Source organism: Cydia splendana, chromosome 14, assembly GCF_910591565.1.
Source record: "Cydia splendana chromosome 14, ilCydSple1.2, whole genome shotgun sequence".
Taxonomy (NCBI): domain Eukaryota; kingdom Metazoa; phylum Arthropoda; class Insecta; order Lepidoptera; family Tortricidae; genus Cydia; species Cydia splendana.
Window position 1 is genome coordinate 19,703,303 of NC_085973.1, and position 19,792 is coordinate 19,723,094.

The 19,792-nt window shown below is 39.9% G+C and overlaps 1 protein-coding gene and 1 non-coding gene across 2 annotated transcripts; one reads left to right on the forward strand and one right to left on the reverse strand.

Annotated features, from left to right (window-relative positions):
• Positions 1–5,161: 5,161 nt before the first annotated feature.
• Positions 5,162–5,265, reverse strand: LOC134797189 (U6 spliceosomal RNA). The gene has a single exon (XR_010145049.1). It is a non-coding gene; the product is annotated as a U6 spliceosomal RNA (small nuclear RNA).
• Positions 5,266–8,467: 3,202 nt separating this feature from the next.
• On the forward strand, positions 8,468–18,768 carry LOC134796680 (speckle targeted PIP5K1A-regulated poly(A) polymerase-like). The gene is made up of 3 exons (XM_063768830.1): positions 8,468–8,636; positions 11,679–11,837; positions 17,601–18,768. Exons 1-3 carry the CDS (start codon positions 8,624–8,626, stop codon positions 18,644–18,646), a joined length of 1,218 nt encoding a protein of 405 aa, XP_063624900.1. The 5' UTR covers positions 8,468–8,623; the 3' UTR covers positions 18,647–18,768.
• The last annotated feature ends 1,024 nt before the right edge of the window (positions 18,769–19,792 follow it).

The window sequence follows — 19,792 nt, forward strand, 5'->3', positions numbered from 1 at the left end:
ACATACCGAGGCAAGCCCTCGACTGGAATCCCCAAGGAAAGAGGAAACGTTGCCGCCCAAAACAGACCTGGCGCCGGACTATTGTTGCAGAGGCGAAGGCTATCGGGAAGACTTGGAGCGAACTCAAGCACGAAGCTCAAGACCGATCCAGATGGCGGCGCACTGTGGACGCCCTCTGCCCCACCTAGGGGACATAGGACAATAAGTCAAGTAAGTCATGATACTAACTTTACATTTTATATAATTATCTACTTAATGTAGGTACTTATAAATTTTCAAAGAGGATAAGTGAGTCACCACAAGGGTGCTATACTTAATTATATGTATGTGAAACTAGGTAAAAGAAGATGAGATTTTAAGTCAGTCTACTCTTCAAGGAGCATACAACATCTGTGATAAGGAGTGATGTAATTAAAATATGAAGAGATAAGAATTATTTATAAAGTACTCGAGTAGTTTTTATTTATAACTCCCAATTATTAACAAATTTGATAATAATTATCTAGTAAAGTAAGCAGTTGCAGGAATATAACAAGGACAAGACCTTTCTTATTTCCAAAATCTCTCGGGATTAAGTAGACGAATATTGTACATATTCGTTATATCACTATCACTACCCACAAAGTTAGTATTGGGTACCTACTTACTAAAATGTCATAGGGAATTACTGAATTCCTTTCATGACTGAGCCAATGTGAGCTATATACTTGGTTATAGCTATAAAATGCATTTAATCCTTACGCTTTACTAACGCGAACGCGAGCTAATGTACCTAAACAAACCTTACTTAAAATTGTGAAGTATGTAAATAAATCTAATAATTAATTAATTATAAGACTTAGCATTAAGCATATATGTACCTGACATGTAAAATTATATTTTTATCAATAAAGAATTGAATTGAATTGAATTGAAGGTTACTTTGAGAGCTTAAGCCATAACATAACACTCATGTTGGCACGACTGGTAATGATAATGACGCTTTTTGGTGCTCTTGGCGTTCAAATGGTTAATATAGAAATGCCACAGAACCTTATCAATGATATTTGTATAGGTGCAGGCTCATTCTGATTATATTCATGTTTAGCTATCATCAAGTGACCTAAATTGTACTCATTAATTTCTATATATGCAGTAAGTTTACCTTATCTGGTGCCTACTAGTAGACATAAGCTTGATTGGTTCTGAACGCTTAAGTGGCTTAATTTATGTAAAGCATTTATAGACATTGCATAGTTCTGAATATTCAGTTTCCTCTTTCCAGTGTGTAAATTATTAAGAATAAGGTACTTAATTCGAAACCTTAGCTCATCGCATGTGTTTTAACCAAAATGCAGATTTGTGTGTTTATTTAGTGATTTTACATTATTTGCAATAACTGTGCGGAACCATGGGGTCCCCGACCTTTTGCCGGGCACCCGTGGGCCCAAAGCCAACAGTGCAGAGGCCCTTTAAGAGGGACCTATTTCATCCAATGCTAGAGTCAACACTTTGTCGAATTTATTTGATATTTATGTATACTTATCCTCCTTATGAACTAAGGATAACTGTAACTTTTTGATATCAAATATACGCAGAATTGTCAATTATTTTATATACTGAAATTATAATATTACTGGATTTGGGCCAGTGTGCTTTTGTATACTATATCTCTGGCTTCGAGCAACACCGGCTTCCGACACATCGGAAGGGAGGGGCGCAAGCGATATCTCACCGTACAAATCTTTCTGCCATTTTTCGCGGGGGGAAAGGTGCACACAGTCGCACTTCTCACACACTTACATACAAAATCCAATCTGCAATGACGACACAAATACATAGAAAATGACACACGTCAAAGACAAATCTTGCAAACCTCGATCTCTTTTTGTGTACGGACGAGTGACAAGTGTCACATCACGCACACTAACACATTTTCGTTGAAGTATGTTATTGTATTCTGAGAGATGAGAAGTCGGATTTGTCGCTCGACCGATCCGCAATTTGTACTGAGCGAGCAAAATCGATAAATCCAACAATTACATGAGACTAAAATATAATAATTGTGTTTGAATGTAATTAAACGAATGATATGTAAAAAAAATATTACATGTGAAATGTAACACTTTCTTTTTGTAAATTTGATGTCCCCGACCTCTTTTTATAACAAAAAACCGAGCAAACAGGCATTTTTGTGCAGCAGTGTTCACGCGCGCGTCTGGACTCGGTCTAGTGAAAAATCCAAGTGCAACTAGTTTTATTACCCGCGCTAGATTAGATTGACGCGCTAATCTTGTACCTCGGCAGAGGGGAAATAGTGCGAATGCCGCCTCCCTTCCGTGTTGCTCGAAGATCTCTGGCCTACGATATAGGCTAGTCTATTAACATCCCGCCTCCTGGAAGGCGGTATACAGACTTCTTAGATATATATTCACGGTAGCGCTAAGTATGTGGACCTAGTTTTCCGACACTTGACTGCATGAGATTATTGTGAACATTTTTTCAGGTCTCGAGCAAGAAGGGTACCTAGATAGGTTGAGGTCCTTAAATTGTGGATTTGGTAGGAGCAAGACACAGACGGGGTGTAAATTAATTAATCCACCATGTTTCAAGAGATTTTTGTTCATTGATGCCTTCAGGTTACACTGTACAGACAGACTAACACTTTGGCAGAGTTTTGCTAACATATAATAAATGACTGCATTTGTTTGGGTGTACATGTTCCACATCAAAGACATATTTATATATTTCAATCTATTTTTGAAAAGTTCGCGTTTCAAAATAGCTTCGCCTTTTCGCAAGGCGTGCTCCTGTTTCCCTATTTTATTGTGCAAAGCGAACAGTATCACAATGTTATAATTATGTATAAATTGAGAACTAGAGGGTCATGCCCTAGACGTGACCGCCCAGAAGTTGTGCTAGAACCGTTCGTGCAAACCATTCAGTCACTGTTTTTAAAAACCTTTTTGTAGTGGGTACATTCCACGGTCTTAAATTTGTTAAACGTGTAGTATCAAACTATGACAAGTCATGATAAGTGAATTAGTGATAACAGTATCTAGTCCGTGCATAGAAGCACTTGCCCTTGAGGTTAGGGCATTGGTATTTTAAAATAAACTTAATCCGTGCATAGGAGCACTTACGATACAGGTGGTTTAAAACTTCCTGGGTCACAATACAGACACAAGGTGTAAAATACATAATTGATAAACGCCCGTCAGGCCAGTTTTGTATATTTTATTTCAAACATGCTTGTGCAGCACCGCCAGCACATGATAATTTTCCTATTACCATGGCAGTCAGGGATATAATCGTTAAATAGGTAGGTAACCTTGGTCATGTCGTGTACATAGGTAGGTACTCGTAAACATGTTAACTGAAAGTCTAGTGCTCTCGAGGCAAATATAATTTATGCAACTGTGAGCTGCTCTTACATTGAGATCATATGTATTTATTTCTAGTCTGCCTTAGCAGGCCTAGACTTCAAAGGTTTTTTAGATATTCATAGGGCCGTTAATCGGACCCTTTGTACACCTTGAGCAGGCTGTTTGTTTCATACCATGAGTAATATAATTTGAATTTATATTGTAAACATAGCTTATTTCAGAATGGAACCGTAAGCACTGTCGTGAGCTTACATAGTCTGATTAAATTAGAGTCCACAGATTGTCTGGACCTTGGTGGATTGACCACTCCTGATTCTAATTATTAATTTTCTGCCTGGGCTTATAATCGAAATTAGGTGACTAAATCTCTTAGTATTCTCTATGCCGCCCAAGTTATGAGGCTAAGCGTCTCCAGACCACAATTTTATATTAGGGTGCAAAGAGTTTTTTCATCTTTAAAATAAAAATGAGTCGAGATAGGCCTGGAATCTTAGGTTATTTTATACCTTATAATTTTAGAAATGTAATGTAAATGGAAAGCAGTTTTCACTTTTACCACAGTTAATAAGCCCAATTTTGGGCTTAGCCAATAGGGTGTTTGGGACCCTTTTAGAATAGATTGGTAAACAAAAACCGGGCAAGTGCGAGTCGGACTCGCGCACGAAGGGTTCCGTACCATAATGCAAAAAAAAAAAAACAAAAAAAAAGCAAAAAAAAAACGGTCACACATCCAAATACTGACCACTCCCGACGTTGCTTAACTTTGGTCAAAAATCACGTTTGTTGTATGGGAGCCCCATTTAAATCTTTATTTTATTCTGTTTTTAGTATTTGTTGTTATAGCGGCAACAGAAATACATCATCTGTGAAAATTTCAACTGTCTAGCTATCACGGTTCGTAAGATACAGCCTGGTGACAGACGGACGGACGGACGGACGGACGGACAGCGAAGTCTTAGTAATAGGGTCCCGTTTTACCCTTTGGGTACGGATCCCTAAAAATGAAAACTAATAACAAAGCCTTGCCTATTTCGACTGATTTTGTTAGAACCCTTTTCTACGTCAGTCAGTTTGTGAATGAATCAAAGATTCTTTGGCACACCTTACGCAGGTGGAGACATGGCAGCCTTGCGCAGCCTTAGATAGGTACATAATATATTGGTTTCATCACAAATAACTTGACGTTAGTTTGTGAACGAATAAAAGATTTTCTTAGGCACACCTTACGCAGGTGGAACCATAACAGACGTAGGTTTAAGAATATCATTCAAATCGAATACCCTGAGTTTATGGGTAATATTCCCTTAGTTGCGGGTTCCTTCAAGGAAGAAACTTCCTTGCTCGACAAGGTGAAAGGCTTTATGCAGGCTTTTACAGGCACTTTTAGAAAGTGTCATTCACGGTGACGCGCAGATTTGCCAAAACTAAACTTTAACTCTTCAGTTAACTAATATAATTTGACAATATGAACCAAACCATGCGTCTTCGTCAATGAATCAATCTAAAGATTCCCGTATCGTTAATGCCAAGTGTACTATTTATGTAGGTAGGTAGGTAGGCTTAAGAATTGACCCTCATGTATGTAGTTACGTAACGAATTAATAATCAAGTTATTCTAATCCAAAATAACACAAGCACATATAGCAACTACATGCGAGAGTTATTTTCCTTAACCTTTTAAGCTGTAAGTACCTGCTAAGTTATTTATTTAAGTAGGTACCTACATTTTAACCTACCTACATTTTAACAATTTTTTCAAAATTAAATATCTAGTTGGAGAGATATAAGTTGGTAGATCAAGAGTGAAATACTTCACGATTTCGCATGTCATTCTTGCGCAGAGCCATGCTAATCTCTCTCTATGTTTAGTCAGATTTAAGTTTATGTACTGCCGAAGTACTCACTTTCCACAAAAATAAATGCAATGTTTGCGATGTAGGTTTGTTCGTTACCTTGTGTCCCTCAGAGCGGAAATAGAAGCCCCGCGAAGGCGAAGCTTCGTCGACTCCTAAGCGGGTACACTTATTTATCAGCAATTTAATTCACAAAAAAATAATTTTGCAATATTATATTAACCCGGAACGGGATAAAAAGACAAATTGCTGATAGATACTTGGGCAGATAAAACCTACACGTCTATAAACTTCTACCTCAATACATAGGTTCTACTTAACACATATTAACTATCCGATCCTTTCGTATTACAAATATAATAAATATAAAACACAAATCACTTGAAAACTGAAGGGTATGCCTCCACACATCACCATTTAAGTATTATAATTTCAACCGTTATTATACACACACAAAGATTTAAACTAACAAGACTCGGAAGAGACTTAATGTAGGTATAAAATTAAATTCTAATAGTGACACGTGCACGCTTTACCAGCTCGATGTGTTTTCTAACATATGTGTTTTAGTATTTTCATTGGCATCATGGTATAATAATATACTCCGCCTGGTACTCCATTCCCGTCTTTTCTAGGTCACCTAACTGACACGGGCTTACGTCATCATGCGACAGCGCTATATGATAATATGCGATAGCGCTATATATAGCGGCCATGTTGTTGTGACGTAGCCCCGTGTCACTCTGGGAATGGAAGACCATGTTTTATTAGACTATGATTGGCATAGCCACGGTGCGCGCAGGCAGCCTTTGAAAACACTTGCACATCACTATTCCGGATCGTTTTTATTTGCTAGATAGGGGGTCATCCATTATTTTAATTACGTCACACGAATTTCAAGGTTTTTTCACCCCTCCCACCCTCCTTGTCACACTTGGTCACATTTGGCAAACCCCTCCCCCCCTGGTGTGACGTCACATTTTTTCAACGAAATCGGCAAATCGAATTAAGTATTATTAATTTTTAGTCAAAATATTAGTAAATTTATAACCCTATATACTTAATGAAAAAAATTAAACTAATAAAAACGATTATCGTTCCAAAAACTTGTTTTTGAACTGTACAGTAAATAAAATGATTAAAATAAAATTTTGGTTACTGATGAAGTTAAAGTGACGTCACAAAGTTTGTGACTCCCCTCTCCCCCTTGTCACAACATGTCACATTTTGTTGACCCCCTCCCTCCTCCTAAACGTGTGATGTAATTAATGGATGACCCCTAGTTTATCGGACAACTAAATTTAAATATTTATTTCGAACGGCAAAAACCGTTAGAAACTGTTTTTCAATATAGTCAGCTAAACTGGGGCACAAATTCAAAAACTCACCAGCAGTTTAGCTTCACGACCTTCCAGATGGAAAAACAGCAAGCCAATGTCTTGAAAATTTGCCTTGTTTAACTGTCAAAGCAACCTGCCTGAGTGGTGGGAGTGTGGGAGAGAGAAGGACGTATATGCTAGAAAAGGACAATACGACCGACTACGCAGTGTTGCCATTCTCAATATTATTATTAGGTTCCGAATATCGGTACAGTTGTTTAATCTAAAGCCCCTGCTACACGGCAGCCGACAAGCGTACTAACCGTCTGACCTAGGTCTGTCCTTGGTGTGTGGGTCCGTCTGAGTTGTCTGGCTAGACGGTGGCAAACCACAGTGTGTTCAGAACTCGCGGACAGACAACACGTATTGCAAGCGCACAAAATGGCCCCTAACCTTTCAGAAAGTTGGCGTGGCATTAGTACCTACTCAGTGGCGTATGGCCCTAAGGGCGGCGTATGCCACCCCTGGCGGATTGCATTTTGTTTTTCTTCCTTCACTTCTGGGGCGGCAAAACTTATTGGCCGGGGCGCCAAATTTCATAACCTACCTACTCATACTAGTGCAATGACAAAAAAATAAGTTTTTGGCAAAAAAATAATATTTGGTACAAGCTTTTATCGCTGACTGTACTTTTCTTTCCAGAGGCATCTAATACTCGTCGAGACAATTCTAAAAACCCCAAACACAATTAGGTCGCGTTGTTCTATCACAGGGTTCCTATGGCCACCTCCTGTCTCCATCATCAGATCAGCTCTATGGTACCATAATAATGCATTGTCACCCGACTTATATATGTATGCAAATTTTCAGCTCCATCGGAAACTAGAAAGTGGGTCTAATTTAACTTGCAAGATTTGGCCCATAAAAACATATTTACATACGTACATTAGGTATATTGCAAGTTAATAAAAAAAAAGTTTGTAAAAAAAGAAAAGGGTATATGAATGAAACGCTGGCTCAAAAAACGGCATTTGTTGAGTCATTTCAACTTAATGAATTCGCTGGACTACGCTACGGGGACATACATAACTTTCTGAGAATGAAGAGGAAAGTATTTGATGAATTATTAGAAATGCTACTGAGTACCCATGGCATGGCTATTAACCACACGAGCGCACACGGCGCGTCCTTCAACCGAAATGGCCTAGTGCGGTCGGCGTCGGGCGGCTACACGGTTCCGGACCGACTGCTCAGACCGCGGTCGCTGGCGCGCGCTCGCATGCCAAGGGCGTCCGGAGGTCAAACGAAATTTTGTTGGTAACAACTGTCTACACGGTCCGGGACAGACCAAGGCCACGCGGTTTGGGGGCTTGTCGGCTGCCGTGTAGCAGGGGCTTAAATTGGTGATTAAATTAGCCCCCGTTCGCACGGGAGCTTTTTCAACGCGCGTTAATAAAGCGTTTGAATGACACAAATGGATAACCATGTATGTATTCACACGACAGCGGTGGCGCTTTTTATCAAGCGTTGTTAGATTTTCGACTTTAAGCCTTGGTCGTTAAATCGAATTTAGAGTGCGGACAGATTCAAGCGCTTTTTTAACGCGCGTTGAAAAAGCTGTCGTGCGAATGGGGGCTTAGAGATTGACATTGACGTCAATTTCATTTCTGATTAAATTGGTCGATTTGATCATCCCGTCTGGCGCATTATGGCGGGCATTCAAAGATTTCAAGGTGTTAAACTGTTGTATACGATCCTTTAAGATACGATCGGACCAAAAAGTAGTATGATTCGGACCTTATTGTGACATTCTCAAACATTTCACAAAGTTTGCTTTCTACTTTTCTCACACTTTTCTACTACATTTTTTGCCTTTGCCTGCCATATTTATGCCATTTTTGACATTTTTGACAATTTGATTTGACATTCTAACCGAAACTGATAACCCATGCCATGTAATTTAAAGATATTATTATTTATAATATTTTACATAATTTGATATATTGTTTAGTTGCTAGTACAAATAAGAGTACTTCTAACTCACAACTTTATAATGTTATGCTGATATTCACGATTTAAGGGAATCATGGACAGTGAAGGTAAACAATCCATGTTATTTTTTTGTATTTCTCTATAGCGTATAAGTACCATAACATCGACTTTCGTAATACGAAGCACATTGCTCGTTTCCCCTGCGATGACGCCCGTAATGCGTATCACATAACGTTCATCCTTTACAATATGCTTATGTAGTACTTTTGTCTTCAGTACTTACACTATACAAGTAGAATCTGCTGTGAGAATTAAGTACCTACGACACCATTTCGGATGTTTATACCATAGTTTCCAATAAAAATGTACAGCAGTATTAGAGTGCAGCATGTAGGTAGCATGGTAATCATGTGGGAGAACATGTCATGAGAAATGTGAATAATGTCCTTTAAGTCAAACCATGGTGTACCAATCATGTTGTTCCATTGCCAAGGCTTTAGAATTCAGGTCTAGATTTTTTGCAACAGAGTTGCCAAGAAGCTCAAAAAATGACTTAAGTGCCGTGGCGGATTTATCACTAGGCTAGGTACTCACCTACGCTGAAACTTAGGGCGACAGATTTTAGGAGAGACAAATTTGAGTAAAAAAAATATTTAGGACATATTATCCAACGCATGATGTAGAGAACCACATGAATTTAGACCGAATGAATGGCAAACATGCTCCAGTTGGAGCATGTGTGAGATGATCGAATGCTATGAAGAGGTCGGCTTGCCGCAGTCTGCACTGCGCAATCCACACGGCTTATAACCGCACAAAATGAAGACAAATGACATGTGGTCGCGATCCTCAAAAATGAGAAATCGACGTCTCAGTGAGCCTGGTGCTTGTACGACAAGAAAACCATTAAAAGGAAGCCATAGTTACCGTTACCGTGTTGTTACCGGGTTCTATTTTTTCCGTTAAAATTTCTGTGTAGTTTTACATGTATGTAAAATGTATAATTATTGGTGCAATAAAGAATATTTACTTACTTACTTACTTACATAGCAATTCACTATATGTCTATCAAATTTCAAGGATATTTTTGGAGTTTTTTGTTTGCGCGCAAGGTCTGGGTTCGATCCCCAGTAATTACATGCTGGGATATAAGTCTTTGTATTTTTTTACACTTAAATTTCATATCAATTGTTGTTTTTTATTTTATTTTTTTATTAAAAAAAATTAAAAACTTCGTATTTTATTATTTATCAAGCGCGGGCTAAGCGTATTGTAAGCAGGTTCGATAGATAAGGTTTTAATTGTCAAATTAGATTCTCTAAATTCTTCTAAACAACGGCGCCATACATTTACTCAGTTTTAAGCTCTGCTCGCGAGGTCTACAGTAATGAATCCGACAGGTATTGATCATTTTGTAGCTATGGAAATATTGGAAATTATGAGAAAATGGAGAGTTACCGATCGGATCGAAGGTCATTGGGACCAGGTAACCCCTTAATGCACGCCAGTTTAATTATAAGTACTAGGGAGTCTAGGGAAATCAAGTTATTATACCTATCCTACATTAATTTACAAACCCTATTTTCTCAGAGCCTATTCAAAACTATACGTAGTTTACTAACCAGCAACCTGGATTGATCAAATTTCCAAGAAAAACAACAAATTAATGATTTTTCTTAAGAAACCTGAAAGTCAAGGTCACGCCGATTTCACGCCGAAAACACGCCGATTTCACGCCGAAAACACGCCGCCGCCGCCGATTTTTTGGCAAACGCCGCCGCCGATCATTTTTTAATCGGCGCACACGTCTAGTGCACACTCCTTGTAGCTGCCTGTGCAAAAATTAGCTTGGCACAAATGATTGAATTGTTTTTTTTTAATTAATGTGTTCGCCTCAGTATGGCGGGCTGTAAGTCACACCGGAGTAGTATGGCATTACGCTACCGCCTACTTCTTTTTTATGGACTATCGGAAAATACGAGGATTTTTGTGGAACAAATCGTTCGACACTCGTATTTTATCCGACACGTTCGACTAACGCCCACGCGATTGGGCCGCCGGTACCAGCGCTATGACCATCATTTTTCTTTCCTTCATTACGTACTTAGACCCCTGACGAACCGCCATACTGGTACAAATGACCCAGTAGAATGTGTCACTATCTCCCGGTCTATGAGGCTCGCCGCGGCACGAAGCAAATTCGTGGCCGCGAGTCGAGCCATATTTTGTCGGTTTTTTTACCGTGCTCAAAGGAGCCTCAGTCCGAGCCGTGCATTTGATGGAGACGATCGACGCGTTTTGGCTTTAAGCTGCGTATCCACTAGAGGCAAACTCAGGTCGAGCAGCCTCAACTTGAAGCAAACAGCCTCAGTTTGAGGCTGCTCGCTCTGAGGCAAATGCTCGAGGCACGTTGTGATCAGTTCGAGGCGAATCGCCTCAGCTTGATCCGCAACGTGTGCAGTTTAAAGCCAAAACGCGTCGATCGTCTCCATCAAATGCACGGCTCGGACTGAGGCTCCTTTGAGCACGGTAAAAAAACCGACAAAATATGGCTCGGCTCGCGGCCACGAATTTGCTTCGTGTCGCGTCGAGCCTCAGGTTGAGCAACCGTCTCCACTTGCGCGGCCTCGGGGCGAGGCAGCCGCTCGACCCGAGGCTGCCTCTAATGGATACGCGGCTTAAAAACTGCACACGTTGCGGATCAAGCTGAGGCGATTCGCCTCGAGCTGATCAGAACGTGCCTCGAGCCTTTGCCTCAGAGCGAGCAGCCTCAAAGTTTGAGGCTGTTTGCTTCAAGTTGAGGCTGCTCGACCTGAGTTTGCCTCTAGTGGATACGCAGCTTACGGTACCCTAGAGGCTGTACTAGAAAGCAAGCACATCCAATCACAAGATGGAAAGATGACATCCGTCTGACTCTGGGGCCATACTGGTTGAGGGTTGCTGCAGACAGAGCCCAATGGAGACAGTTGGAGGAGGCCTATGCCTTACTGCAGCTTACTGCACACCGAACTGAGGGATATATTATAAATAAAAACAATTGTAATTTATATCCTTTGGAATAAATGGCTTTATTATTATTATTCTCTTTATTTAATAACCATCAAAACAACCCTGAACTGAAAATGTCATATTAAAAGAAATTATTGCAGGTGGCGACATCCTAGACCCAACATGGTTGCGGCTAGAGGGTGATTTCGATGAGCAGGTTGCCTGCCTGTTCCGATACGTGCGGCTGTCCCGGGAGGAGGTGGAGAGCTTCCGCTGCCTGTTTCGGGACGTCGAGGATACATTGAGGACACAATGGCCAGGTAGGTATATGAACACCTACATTACCCATATAACCATTCCAGTCGCAGAATCACAAAGTGGTAACTAAATGTCAGATGTGTCGTAACAGAGTCCACACAATGTGTCTAGAATTGTTTCGAAACAAAGTGTCGTCGCCGTGTCTACACTTTTCCGTAACAAGGTGTCGACACATTTGTGTGCACTTTGCGTGCGGTTTGCGACTAAATCTGACAGCAAATTTGTGACAGCAAATGTCAATATAAAATACCTCTTGAAAACCAAGGTTTGTCAAACTACTATTAGTGTCTCGTGTGCTCGTAATTCTAGTAAGTCATCATGGGCAATGCAAATGATAATAATCGACCGAAACCATATAAACATCCAACACCCGTCAACCTTTTACAGAAAAGTTTTTAAAGAAATTCAATAAGCTACTTAGGTCAGGCAACGAATGCTCCAAAAGTTGTAGAAGGAAATGCTCGGAACACAATTTTTGACTCCGTAACTCGGTTTGACAAGTTAGGAGGTGAACATATCAAAAGTCCCCGGCCGTAGCCCTTGAGCGGGGGGGAGAGAGGGGGCTTTGAAGGTCCCATTTTCCCGTTTTTCGATTATATCTCGGAAACTATGCATCTCAGCGACATGGCCACTTATACAAAATGAAAGTTAATTTAATTTGTTACAAGTTTATTCAGTCAATTTTTTCGATATGTTGAATAGTTTTTGAGATATCCGCTCTTGAAAGTTTATTTAGGGCTCTCAATTTTATCTTGATATATCTATATCAGTGAAGGTGCTAGGCCGTGTTTGGTATCGTTTTCGTATAAATCTGGGGTGCTGAATCCATTTAAGATATCACATTGACACCATTCCACAAAATAAAAATAATTCTTTTTAGGGTTCCGTACCTCAAAAGGAAAAAACGGAACCCTTATAGGATCACTCGTGCGTCTGTATGTATGTCCGTCTGAATACACAAAATAGTTCTTTACCTATAGATGACAGGAAAACCTATTAGAAATGTGCAGTCAAGCGCGAGTCGGACTTAATGTACGGAACCCTTAATACGCGAGTCCGACTCGCACTTGGCCGGTTTTTTTGAAACTCTTCTTGACGCTTAACCGCTGAACCGATTTCGTTGAAATTTGGTATAGAAATAGTTTGGGTCCCGGAACAGGACATAGGATAGATCTTATAACCAAAATCATCTTTTGAAGGTGTGAAAAGTGGCGTGGAAATTTGTACGGGAAATCAATAACCGCTGAACCGATTTATATGAAATTTGGGATGGTCTACATCTTTGATTTAGTTAAAAATGATGAAAAAACATGACTTCAAACCTAAACTTAAACAGTATTAACTTCAAGAAGTCAATTCTGAATTCCCCCCTACACCTCATTTCACACCTTTAAAGGATGATTTTTGAGATAACTTATTATATCCTGTCTCGGGACTCAAAATATATGTGTACCAAATTTAAATTAAAACTGTTCAGCAGTTTAAGCGTGAAGAGGAGTTTAAAAGAAAGTATTTTAATAAGTTTATATGTTTTTACTTCGGAATGGTGTCAATGTGATACCTTAACTAAATTTGGTACTGCGAATTTATACGAAAACGATACCAAAACATGGCCTCGTAGCTTTACTGTTGTAGAAGTCAAAATAAAATTGAGAGCCCTAAATTCTTATTACTTGGCCAAACTTGTGTAGAAGGAAAAGGTAAAATAAAAGTCTTCGGCAGGAATATAAGACACAAATATATTTTTTTTTTGCGTTACTATTTCATTCATCAAATATAAACATACCTTGATTATACTATTCTAGTGAGATCCTCATAGATAAACAAAAACATTTACTTAAAAAATTACAAGGTCGAAATGTCACGGAACTTGTGAGAGTAATATGTGAAAATTATAAACTTTTATGACAAAAAAAATCTGGACACAATTTAAGAATCACCCAATTGCGTCGAGGAATCATCTGTATTTTTGCTTGTTTCATTACCTCCTCGCTTCTTTTTTGTCCTTTGTATTCTGTAGCAATTTGTTAGATCTGAAAATAAAGATAACTTGCGTCGTCACGGATGTCGATTTATAGGTTTTAGGGAGTGCAGAATTCGAAAACGATGATCATTTTATAATCCAAGATGGCGGCTACGTATTTTGTCATAAAAGTGGAATCCAAAATAGTCATCATTTTCGAAATCTGCGCCCCCTAAAACCTATAAAACGACATCCATGACGACTTTTATGACATAGTGCATGGCCGCCATCTTGGAATCCAAAATAGTCATCATTTTCGAAATCTGCGCCCCCTAAAACCTATAAAACGATATCCATGACGACTTTTATGACATAGTGCATTGCCGCCATTTTTAAATTGAAAATGTTATCATTTTCGAAATCTGCGCCCCCCAAAACCTATAAAACGACACCCATGACGACTTTTATGACATAGTGCATGGCCGCCATTTTGGATTCCAAAATGGTCATCATTTTCGAAAGCGGGGCCCCCTAAAACCTATAAAACGACATACATGACGACTTTTATGACATAGTGCATGGCCGCCATCTTGGAATCCAAAATGGTCATCATTTTCGAAATCTGCGCCCCCTAAAACCTATAAAACGACACCCATGACGACTTTTATGACATAGTGCATGGCCGCCATTTTGGAATCCAAAATGGTTATCATTAAATCTGCGCCCCCCAAAACCTATAAAACGACACCCATGACGACTTTTATGACATAGTGCATGGCCGCCATTTTGGATTTCAAAATGGTCATCATTTTCTAAATCGGGGCCCCCTAAAACCTATAAAACGACATCCATGACGACTTTTATGACATAGTGCATGGCCGCCATCTTGGAATCCAAAATGGTTCTCATTTTCGAAATCTGCGCCCCCTAAAACCTATAAAACGACACCCATGACGACTTTTATGGCATAGTGCATGGCCGCCATTTTGGATTCCAAAATGGTCATCATTTTCAAAATTGGGGCCCCCTAAAACGTATAAAACGACATCCATGACGACTTTTATGACACAGTGCGTGGCCGCCATTTCGGATTCCAAAATGGTCATTATTTTCGAAATCGGCACTCCCTAAAACCTATATATCGACACCCATCTCGACTTTTATGACAAAGTGTTTTGCTACCATCTGCATGCAAGACATTTCTATTATTTTTACGTACAAAAATGGCCCCCTGTCAACTTTCAATCGAGATTTAATCGATAATTTATTCGATTAATATTCAGATTAATTCAATTTCAATCTATGTTAGGTCGACTAAACTAATCGCGATTAAAATTTAGGAATTAACTTTTTTTATTCCATTAATTAGTCGAATAAACAGTTAATCGATTAATGCCCATCTCTGACCACGGCATTTTTACACTTTGAGAATATCTGAAAACAAATCAACACAAGGAGCCATTTTGCAAATCCAATAACATACCAGTAACTTTGTTATTACTTTTGACAGCGCGTGTCATGTGTCAACACGGAGTCGACACAAAGTCGAAACATTGCAACTACTTTGTGACTGCAATATTTCTCAGCCTTAAACCATATTTATACATCATAATTAACAAGTTTCGTAGTATGTAAAGCGTTATTTCTGTTATTTAAGTATAGTATACGCATCGAAGTACTAAAAATGCTTCAAATAATATAGTTATGAACACAGGCACTGAGAAGTAAACAATTTCATTTCCGGCTAAACTAAAACAATGTGGTGGCGCGTTGATTATATTACACTTAGTTTATCAAATCACTCGAGCAGTTTAATTCCCCATAATAATTTAAGTCATATTGTAATATAAATGCAAACAATATATAATTACGTCTTGTAATCCGTTTTAGAGATGGCGTATTAATGTCACTTATTTTTATTTAAGTATTTACCCATCTGACAGTTTCCATTTGACAGGAACAAAATGAACGAATGAACGAATGATTTTGGCATAAAGTAGTCGCAAACCCGAAACAATGTGTGCACACGGCGACCACACTTTATGTCACTTTGTGTCATGTGTCGACCCTTCCCCATTTCTGGTAACTGTGTCGACACGGCGACGACTCTGCGACTGGAATTGTGACCGAAACAGACGGTGTCGACACAAGATGTGTCAACACCGCGTCGTAACGGCGACTGGAAATGGTTGTATGGGTACGAGCAGGTGGCCTGCCTGTTCCAGTAGGCAGGGCTCGGAACCGGTATTGAAATACCTGTTATTAATATCTTTCCAAAACCGTTATATTATTTCGTTCATTAAAAAACCGGTTAATTGATGGAACGCGAACTAAAAAATTACCTACGTTCTCTCTCCTAACCGGTAAGAAGAGGGAACGGAACTTTATGGTTCGCAGGGAACGATATAATACCGGTTACTCTTGGCTTTCGCAGACTCTCGGTTAAACTCGTTGTCATACGTGAAAGAGATAGCAATACTTACTCGTTCTATCTCCCTTCGATATTTTCAATTTAACTGCTTAATTTCGTTCCACAAAAACGGAAAGCGAACGAATTAGGCATAAATCAGTATCTTAAAAGAACAGTTCTTTAACCGGTAACCGCAAACCGGTTTCCGAGCCCTGTCGATAGGTACGTGCGGCTGGCCCAGGAGGAGGTGGAGAGCTTCCGTTGCCTGTTCCGGGCTCTCACTCTAAATTAAGAGGCGGCGTAAAGCCAGAAAATTTTAACAAAAGATTTGGCGCGCGACGCGAAACTTCCGACGAAAGATTTTGCCACCGCTTACCGCACCATTACCATTACCATTTACCTCAATTACTTACTCTGACAATAGGTTTCACTCTGGACTCTTATTTCTGATTAAAATTTGGCTTGTCACATCTCTCGAATCTTGGCTAAATCACTACCTATTTTTACTGAAATTAAACTGCCATGGCATGCAGGGTAACAATAGGTATAAGGTCTTACTTAAATTGGAAATTAGTTGAAAATAAATGAAAATTGAACATGTTTTGCTATAGGGATTTTTTTCTATCGAGCCAACTTTAACATTTTGATGGTTTACTTGGAGTCTGCCCTCGCAATATAGTCTAGTTTCCGTGTCAATATTGTAGTTGCCTTTGTACCATCGCCCACGCCACACTGTTAACTGTCCATCGGTGGACCTTATGCCTTTTGTAATAGGGTCCACCGATGTACAGTTAGGAGTCTGTCTGTGTACTGGGCAGGAACTATTAAATCCATTTTATGCCAATACTGCCTTACGTCATCTTGGAAAAGAGCTGATACTCGTCAAACTGTTGGATCGATTTCTATGGAACTGGAACATAAAAGAACCACTGCAAGAAAACCAGGGGTCGGAAACCGGTATTTGCTCCATACAAATATACCGGTATTATTACGTTCTTTTTCGTTCTTTGGTTTATGATTTCATTTTTTAATAGGACAACCTAATAATACAAAGTTGTTACCTAAATATATGGTTCAGTCCTACGTAAAGAGCATAAAATAATTCAAAATATTGGGCTATTTCGGGGTTTTTAAAAAATAGCGGCTCCGAGCCCTGAAGAAAACTCTCTTTCACGTAATAAAACGTCCATCCGTTGGAAAATGCCACAGACAGACAGACATTGGCGTCAAACATATAATACCACTCTTTTTGCGTCGAGGATTAAAAAGTACGCCACTCACGCTACTTAAATGACTTATTTGTGTGCTCCTGAGCCATAAATTTTATTCTTAAGTACTTACATAAATATTATATTTTATAATTGAACATTATTTTAATATTTTCTGCTCCAGGCTGTGAAGTGATCCCATTTGGCTCCGTCGTGACGGGCATGGGGATCAAGACGAGCGACGTGGACTGCTACGTGCACATCCCCGTGTGGTTCCGCATGGCCGGCGACAACCTCGTCATCACCGCCCGCAACATCCTCCGCCGCCGAGCCAACATTTTCGCACAACTCTTCGCCATCGCCCACGCTAAAGTCCCCATCGTCAAGTTCCTACATACCCCCACTCGGACCAACTGTGATCTAAGCTTCAAAAGCCCTTCAGGCGTCAGAAACAGCAAGCTGATATGCTATCTACTCCACTTGGATAGAAGAGCGCTCGATCTCGCTATACTAGTTAAATACTGGTCCAAAGCTCACAATTTAACTGGCACGAATTTAATGCCAAATTACGCTTTAACGTTATTAGTAATCTTCTACCTCCAACACATAGAAATATTACCCCCCGTGTGTGATTTACAGAATCTCGTCCCTTATGATTATGTTGACAATTGGAATACTGCCTTTGAAGAACGCGAACATAGGAGCAACAACGAATGGTCGCTGCTGCAGATTTTAGGCGGTTTCTTCTCCTACTATAGCAGTTTTGACTTCGAGAACAGTATAGTATCTCCGTTCCTCGGATATCCTATAGTCCGGGAGTGTTTTAAGAAGTTAAGTGATGTGCCGGAGGAATTCGATCTGTATAAAGATCTGTACAAAAATGGGATGTGTCAGCCGCTCAAGTCGGATACGCCGATGTGTGTGCAGGATCCGTTCGATCACAGTCGGAACTGTACCGTCGGGGTGTTCTTCAAGTTAAGCCGGAAAGTACGTTTATATTTCAAGTTGGCGGCTAGTCTGTATGAGAGTAAGTCCAGCGAGGAGTACCTGAAGGCGCTGCTGCTGACGGCGGCGCCGGCCGCGCCCAGCGTGGTGGCGGCCAAGGCCAACCTGCACAACAAGGTGAGGAAGCCGCAGCACAAGCAGACCTTCAACCATCTGAAGAAGGCCGTCAGGAACAACATACACGCCTTGTACACGCAAATTAATAAGAAAAGGGGGAAACGATAGCTTGCTCATAATTGATTTAATAGTGTTTGCTTGGAGTGGTTTAATTGAGTTGAATTGATTTTAGAATATTCTATTAACCACGTGGACAATTTGGATAGACTCATGGTCAGTGATTATTTTTATTAAAATACTTTACCATTTAATCATCATATATATAAAATTGAAAAACCAGAACGGGATAAAAAACGAGGGAAGAAGCAAGATGGCGCCTTACAAATTTCTAAAAAAGTTTTTGACACGTTTCTCAAATACGACGCACGTATGATAAGAAAAAACTGTTCTAATTATGAGATTCTATTCGATTATCTAAGTATGAGAATATAACTAGAGCATAAAAACTATCGCTTTCGATGCGTATTTAATTTACAATAAGCAAAAGAAATTTTCATAACATTCTTCATTTTACGATTATCGGCTATTTTCGGAAACTCTCGGTTGGTTTCGTTTCGAACTTCAAATAACCAAAATTATGTTTGTTATGTTGGTATTAGATATGAGCGCCGATAGGCATTAAGCCGGCGGCGGCGCGCCGGTCAAAATCGGTCGGCGGCGGCGGCGAATCGGCGGCGTGGCCTTGAAACTCCTTTGATTAATGAAAAAATAATTCAAACCAAAATTTTACCGAAAAAACATGTTTTTGCTGTAAGAAAGTTATAAAATAAGTGCATTTTTCAATTTCAAGGATAGTTTATTGAATAAAGGTTCGAAAATAGTTTTATATGTATAGTATAAACAGCATCGCGCGGTATCAGAGCCGGTCTTATAATCTTGGTGACGCCCTAGCTGGGGTAGGCCCTTTTGTGCTAAGTAAAAAGTAGCGGATTGACTGTATCATCAGGAATGCCGATAGGCCGATAAAGACCGAGGCCATTGTGTTAAAAACTTGGAGATGCAGGCGCATCCGTGCGAGGCCAAAGGCCGTGCTGCAGCGGAGCTAAGATCGGACAAAAACCAATGACTAAGCATTTTAAAAGCGAGGCCGAAAGTTGAGCTCCAAACAGAGCCGAAAACTTGGAGGTTCAGATAGCGGCGCGGCATACTTCTATGCGAGCGATGCGAGGCCAAAGATTGAGCTGCGATCTCTCGCAGCTCAATCTTTCAATGCTCTCACAAAGCTTGAAATTTGAACAATGGCCAAGTTTAAAT